General features: G+C 36.7%; 2 protein-coding genes across 2 annotated transcripts; one reads left to right on the forward strand and one right to left on the reverse strand.

The window, feature by feature from the left end:
- The first annotated feature begins 2,174 nt into the window (after positions 1 to 2,174).
- On the forward strand, positions 2,175 to 2,588 carry LOC119633576. The gene has a single exon (XM_038027191.1). The coding sequence runs from the start codon at positions 2,175 to 2,177 to the stop codon at positions 2,586 to 2,588; it is 414 nt and encodes a 137-aa protein (XP_037883119.1).
- A 1,629-nt stretch (positions 2,589 to 4,217) lies between these two features.
- Positions 4,218 to 7,136, reverse strand: LOC119633500 (mediator of RNA polymerase II transcription subunit 15). The gene is made up of 3 exons (XM_038027090.1): positions 7,116 to 7,136; positions 6,238 to 6,612; positions 4,218 to 6,177 (listed from the first exon to the last, which is right to left on the reverse strand). Exons 1-3 carry the CDS (start codon positions 7,122 to 7,124, stop codon positions 4,954 to 4,956), a joined length of 1,608 nt encoding a protein of 535 aa, XP_037883018.1. The 5' UTR covers positions 7,125 to 7,136; the 3' UTR covers positions 4,218 to 4,953.
- Positions 7,137 to 7,350: the final 214 nt, after the last annotated feature.

A 7,350-nucleotide genomic window follows, 5' to 3' on the forward strand; every position in this document is an offset into this window, starting at 1 on the left:
AAAGATTTCTATTAAAATTGGAATAATCAAGTTTCTATCTGGACCGTTTTAAACACTAACGCAAGATCCATTTCCTTAAATCCTTTTAATGTTTTTGAGAACCATGTGTTGCTGGTTCGTTTTCAATATTTTCAATGCCTTCTCTCCCAGATAGTTTGCATAGTTTTCGATCAAGATGTGGTTTCTTTAAAGCGGGTTCGCAATCGGCTCGCATATATTTGTTTTGTTCATGCTTCTAAAAGTGAAATAAATACGCACCACGTAGACAGAGACTAAATGGGACAACGTTTTTACAAGACTCCTTACTTTGCGTTGTAAAAGATTGTAGTTTATGGATGCTTGCTATGATTTTCGGAAAACCATTGCATTTGCATTTTGGGATAAATAAATAAAATTTGAAAAGTTTTTTTCACACGCTTTGGTACCCGTATGACATTGCAAACTATGCGACTGACAATTTACTTACGGACTCGACATTTTGCGTTAAGAGCAGACGTTATTGAAGCTTAATTAAGTTAATGTTCAACTGTAGTCAACTCTTCTCAAATCTATCTCAGTTAGGTTGAGTTGTTGATTCGAACCTATTGTTTATGTATTTCCGCCAGCGTTAACTCTTCTTCGCACGGCAAAGTAAAATTGTACACGAAACGTGAAAATGACCAAAGTTACAACCGAAAAGCAAATACAGTAAATCAAGAAGCAAATGTAAATGAGCGAATAGCCGGGTGAAAGTAATTTCTCACAAAATTGAAAGCGAAAATGTCTGTTTATTTTTTTTATTTATGGCCGTGGTATAGGCGAGCTTCCAAAAGTTTTACTATCGTTCAAGAGACTAATTTTCCCGTGAATCATAAATTTTTCATTTTATTATTCTAGGTTGGAAATTTTGTAAAAATGTTTGATTTACTGCTTGTCGTCGTTGGCTGCGCTTACCGTTGAGTGCAAAGGGCGGCGAGATTTTCAGATTTTTTTTTTCTATTTTGCACTTATTACCTTCAGACTTTCAAACGTGAAAATATTTTATGTGCAGTAATAAGCACAAAAGTATGGTACTGACAAGGTTTTACAGGATATTGTATGAGCTTTATTATTCACCAACGTTGAACAACAAAGTAATTAAGTTAAGGGAAAATATACGATAAGAAATTGAAATACCCTCGACCTGTTTACTGCATAAGTTATATTCAATTATATTATATTCTATTCTGGCAGAAGCCTTTCGGGTATGATTTATATAATGCAATTCTCGGAAAGAAGAGAGCTATAGAGGTATCAGCATGCGGCATCAATATACATTCTTTGGGTGATGCTATGGTACCTATGTGAAAATCGGAAAAATTGCCCACGCCTACCCAATATTATAGTGTATCACATTTTCATTATTTTTTCATTCCCTTCATTACGTGCAAAAGCAAATTTCAAAAATTCGCGGCCTCGCCCTCTTCATATTAGAGTGCATGAAAATTTAGTTCTTTTACTTTGTCTTTCTTATCGACCGAATCTAATTTTCTTACTTCTTTTTATAGAAACTGTAAATTAATGTAGCGTACATAGGCCTAGAAGTGATTGTAAGACAATTCTTTACCAAATCAAGTAGTACGTGGCAAAAGAAGAGTCACTTAATTAACTGAAGATAATAAAGATTCTACTAAGGATGCACTGGACTAATGCCGCATGAGATCTTGTTTTGCAATTTTATCTGTTGCTTCTATCCCTGACGGAGATACCATAATGACATGACCTATAGTTTTTTGTTTACATTGAATTTATCGATTTATGTATGTAATGTAGCTTCTTCATCGGAACCTTCCTTAACATTTCCCTAAGGCGGACCTTTATTTAAAAAATAAGAAAAGTTTATACTGCTTGTCGTATCTATTTATTTTAATTGCAATTTAAATGCTTGGCAGTAGTCTTTTGATTTGCTGTAATATATTTTCTGTTTGTAAATTTTTTTTGAAAACTTTCAGTACTAGCCGTGTTAGAAAATTTTCATTTATTTATTTGCAAAGAAAACAAAAAAGCAAATCGTGTAAAAAAAAAAAGAAGAAAATAAAATGCGATTGCTGCAGTCAAAAAGCACTATAAAGTTTCTAGAGAGCTTGCTGAGAAATTGTCCTTTGAATTCGGATCAATTGAAACGACAGTTTGCCTCATTTAATAATGACAAAAAAATGACATATAATACACCGCATCCACCAAAAGATCCACCGGAGGATTATAATCCCGAAGAATTTGATCATCCAGCCTTTATACCGCCCGATTGTGTGCCTCTAGCTGTGTTTAGACCTTTCTCAAGTTGCGCAGAAATTTTGGGCCCGAACGCAAGTAAAACAGATAATTATAAAAATCCCGAATATTACTCATATCATCGGTATAGCTTTGTCGCTTTGCAAGTACGAAATCTGGAACTTCGTCTCCAAACACCAGCTGTTGTCGACTCAGCTGAAGAGTCCAGCACTGAAGAATTCACCAGCAGTGATGAAGAAATCGCAGCAACGCCATGCAAGAAAGAAGCAAACGACGGCTCCTCGTCGTCCGGTTCTGAAGACAGCGTCAAATCAGAGAATAGTTGCTCCGACACGTGAAATAGAGAAACAGTGTTGTTAGTGCACCACTAAAGAGTATTATGTTTGTGAAAAAATTATCTGTGGTCAATTTTTGTTGCGATTCGGCTCAGTTTGCTGCATTTCTTAACGAAATTCTTTGTAAGACATGCGAAAAACATTAAATGAAATGAAAATACGCGTTTTTTATAATAAGTTTTTCGCGAACGATTCTTTTCGCCTAATTTTTCGTTTTTAGTGCGTTGACATGACACTATTAATATATATATAAAATTTCAGAGAAAGGATTATGAATGCTATAGTTGCTATAAAATTCATTTCGCCAAATCGGCAGACACGGAAAACTTTTTCCTCCTTTCATTGGTTTGCTGCTGTCTTTTTCACATTGTGGTTTTAATGACTATTCATTTATAAAATTATGCGTATGACTGACTAAAAGTCACAGGACTTGGGAAGGTTTTGAGATACATTTCTATAGTTTGCCGGAGAGATGTTGTCTGAACCTATCCTTATCGAGAGAGCAGATCGTTTGTTGGCTTGTGTCAATGAGTTTTTCAATACTGTAGACAGCCTTAAATAGCGATTGTAATGTCGCGGTAATAGTTATTTTTATATTGGCCAATTTGTTGGTACTGTTGCATTATCGAGAGCTCAACGCCTATCTAATCGTAAGGGTTGCTCTTGGCAGACTTTGTTTCGCTCTAACAAAAAGTTAAGGGTCCGTCCTTTCTCCCTACAAATACTGGGATCATTGCGTGGAATTCAAATTTTCCATGGCAAAAAAAACGCTTTTCCATAGCCGCACTTGACTACAAATCATACGAAGTTTTAAAGTGTATTCACAATCCACCGTTTGATATCATTCCTATCTAAAATACCAAAATGTGTAATCTCGAAGTTTTCATATCCGCTGAATTGAGTAACTCCAACTGCAGCGAGTTGACGTAATTTATATTTTTTATCCTCACAGGTAGACGAGTAGGTAAGAATCACGAAAGCCGAACTCAATGTTCGGGGGTTTAAATCGCGGTAGTAGGTGGTAGTGCGGTAGAATTTACTTTGGTGGTAGCTATAGTGAATGGTCAGTTGGTAAAGGCATAGCATAGGTTCACTCGGGTGTGCCTTCCTATCTTCTTCTCGCACCTATCACTTCATACATGATATGATGATCTGCTTGAAATAGATTTCAAAATGCTTTTGTTTTGCTGAAGCGAAGATAGAAAAAGCATCGTTGAAAGAATCTTTATTGCTCGTTCCAAGATTTCCTATTGAGATGTGCTTTTGGCATGAAACGAATAGTAATAGTAATAGTTGGTTCACTTTTCCTATTTCAGCCGATATTGAAACTTATTTAATTAATACTTTTGAGCGATTTTAATTTATTTGTATTATTTTGAGTTAAAGTGATCACAAAAAAAAAGATCACGTTGTCATCATAGTCTAAGGGCATTGCATTTCTCCATTACTTTGTATGCGTACAATTTTTTTTTTTTTGCTCGACGTTTGCTCGTTAATCTTTATTTGTTGTTATATGTTTTTTTTTTTTTTTTCAAAAATTTTTGTAATGAAGAGACTATAAACTTACATAATAGCATTGCAAAGTGTTACAAAATATTCAGACTTGAAATAGTTTGAGATGAGAAAACATTAAGAAAGAGAAGAATGTAAAAAGAAAAAAATTGTGTTAGTAAGTAGAGCGGGAAAGGTCGAGAGAGATAGAGATAGAGAGAGTGAGAGCGAGTGATAAATATATTGAAAGAGAGAGAGAGAGAAGGACCGAGTTAAAGGAACATTGTCGATGTAAGAGAAATGTAATGCACTCTCTGGATGGTATCTAAATTGTAAACACATACATGAATAATCTACAAGTGCTTCCTATTGAAGCTCGAAATATACAATAAACATACGAATTTCAAATGACTCTAATGCGAAAGTTTGTGTACATAATGAGTATGTTATGTGAGATGATTACAAAAAAATAGTAGTAGTAGTGTAGAATAGAACAAAAAAGAACCCAAATCCCATTCTTAACTTAATTTAATATTATTTAACGTTAGTTATGTTATGTATGAAAATTAATGATGAGAACAATATATGTTTGTGTGTATGTTTTAGTTAGTAAATTATTGATGAACTTATTGATGCTTAACAAAGAACAAAGAGAAAAAAAAAAGAAATAGTTTTGTTTGTATTGAAATCATAGTCCGTGATTGAATGCCTAGTTCCGTTATGCCTTTAGCGTTTCAGTTCATCTACAACTAAAGAAATTCGTGATTATTACTCGTCCTGGTTTGTCCACTTCATCAATACAATCGCGTACAGCTATCACTTGGCCGATAAGCCGTTTAATTTTGAGGGGCGGGTAGGGATTTTAAAATTCCATTCCTTAAAATTGTGATTTTCTACTAAAATTTTGCAAGCGTCGACCACTAAGTCCGTGTCTTAAATTGCCTTCGTTACCGTGCAATTCCAAATTATCTTGACCGCTCGAAGACTCGTAACTAAAGCGTGCTCCAGTATTATCGCTATCATTCAACAATCTCACGGAGGACGAACTTGCGGCCATACCATGATGTATAAGAGAATTTTGCAGATCACTATTTTCCAAGTTTGTTAACAGTTGTTCTGAGGAGCGTTGGCCGGAACCACTTAGCAACACGCCAGTATTTGAAGCTAATAGGCCGCTATTTAATTCATTGGTTTCCAGTAATAAAGGCGAATGGACTAAGCGTGTTTGCACAGTGGCAGTAGGGGGCTGAGTTAAAACTATTTGGGGATGAACGGTACGTTCGACGCTTATTCGTGTCTCCTTCAAAGCGGCAATGTTACGTGGGTGAGCGAATACAGTTCCCGTCGTTGTTCTAGATAATAAAGTAGGCGGGTGGGCTATAACGGCTGTACGAACATTGTGACCTAAAGCTTGCGAGGGCAACGACTGAGCTAAAAGCAAAGCCTGATCATTGCTAAGTCTTTCTTGCGTGGCTTGGGCTTCAGTGCGCAAAAGCTGTTGCTGCTGTTGTTGTTGCAACTGTTGAATTTGCAATCGTTGCTGTTGATTGTATTGTTGTTCGAATTCGTCCATGAGCTGCTGGGCCTTAACGCGGGCTTGTTGTTCGGCTTGGGCCAGAGCTTGCAATTCAGCTTGGCTACGCACTTTGGAGCGAGCTTCTTCCTGAGCACGAGCTTCGGCTTGTGCGCGTGCTTCGGCTTCCGCCCGTGCCTGACCTTCGGCGCGAGCCTGAGCCTCAGCTAAATTGCGGGCCTCGGCCTCTGCTGCCAATTGATTGCGTGCATGTAGTTCAGCCTGGGAATTTTGACGAGCTTGAGCTAAAGTTTGGGTCCTTACTTGAGCCTCAGCTAAAGCCTGAGCATTAGCGAAAGCAGTACTTTGAGCCTGAGCTTCGGCTATCGCCTGAGCTTGCAGTTGTGATTGGCGGTTTTCAAAGCTATTATAAGTGGCAGATGAAGCCAATACTGCTGACTCAGCGTGGCCGGATCGTAAACGTTGTTCATCCAGCAATTGCTTAGACACAATAGCATTAAAACCGTTAACATCATCGGCTGTATATTCAACAACCCGCCGTGTGCCGTCAGGCTCGACCAGCGAATACTAAAGAAAAGAAAAATAATGCATTAACACTTGCACGAACCGGTTTTTCTTGTAATTTACTTGTCCTTGAACCAAATCTCCATCACGTTTTTCTTCCTGCTGTTTTTCATCACCCGTTAAGCTGTCACGTACGTCATAAGCGAAACTGTACTGGGGATGGCTGTCATAATCTTCCGATGAGGTGATCGCTTGAGTAAAATCATTCCCAATATCCGATGATGAGTGCAGTTGTTGCTGTTGTTGTTGCTGCTGTTGCTGTTGCTGTTGCTGTAATTGTTGTAATTGTCGCTGTTGATCTTGTTGTTGCTGGCTTAGGGTTACTGCGTGTTGTTGCTGCTGTATTTGTTGTAGATGGAGAGCATGTAGAGCTGGGTAAGTGGCCGCCGCGAAATTGCATAGTAGCAGCAATGAGCAAAAGCCCATACACAGTATAAACTGCAAAACAACAAGAAGGCAGTAAAAGGATAACATACTTCATAAGGGCTATTGCATAATCGTTAAATTACTCAGGTTAAGGAGATGGATTGAGAAGCAAAAAATATTCACATGTCATTTATTATAATAATTTATAGATTTAGAGATTTTGAGACAAGACGTGTGAATAATTGATGTTTTCGAAATACTTTATTGAAAGGATAAATATTAGTCTTTTCATATTACGCTTGCATTTGAGGCAATGAGAGTATTTTAGTGTTCCCTTGACACTCAATAATTTTGTAGAGTTCATTTCAATAGGATCGTGATTGCAGTAATTGTCAGAAAACACTCAGTCTTTGTTCCCTTACAACAACTGCATTGCATACTATTGATAATTCTTTTGTTCGTAAATTAATTACAAACATTCTCTCGTTCTCCCATTTCCTTTGTGCATTTTTCGAATGAAAGATTAATATATGTGCATGTGTAAGGAAAGGTGAAAGTTGATAATATCCACATACCAGCTTCATTGCCTTTGTTCTTCCTTTTTTCTTTTCCTTTTATTGTTTTTGTTTGGTTTTCCTATTGATATTTTTTTTTTTTTTTTTTTTTTTTATTCTTTTTAAGCACTGAGCACACCGCTTAAGTTATTACAAAAAGCAATTTTGTGGTTAATATAAACGAATTTTTTGTATCCTTTTTTCGCGAAAGTTTTTTACGTTCACGTTTTAGTTACAAGATACCTGAAGATTCTAT

Source organism: Glossina fuscipes, unplaced genomic scaffold (genome assembly GCF_014805625.2).
Source record: "Glossina fuscipes isolate IAEA_lab_2018 unplaced genomic scaffold, Yale_Gfus_2 2, whole genome shotgun sequence".
Lineage (NCBI taxonomy): Eukaryota > Metazoa > Arthropoda > Insecta > Diptera > Glossinidae > Glossina > Glossina fuscipes.

What these genes read in the sequence shown, in the direction of transcription:
- LOC119633576 (XM_038027191.1), top strand. Translation starts at nt 2,175, where the DNA reads ATGACATATAATACACCGCATCCACCAAAAGATCCACCGGAGGATTAT.
- LOC119633500 (XM_038027090.1), bottom strand. An exon ending in GAGATTTGGTTCAAGGACAA is followed by an intron (nt 6,178 to 6,237) that starts GTAAATTACAAG and finishes TCTTTTCTTTAG; the next exon opens with TATTCGCTGGTCGAGCCTGA.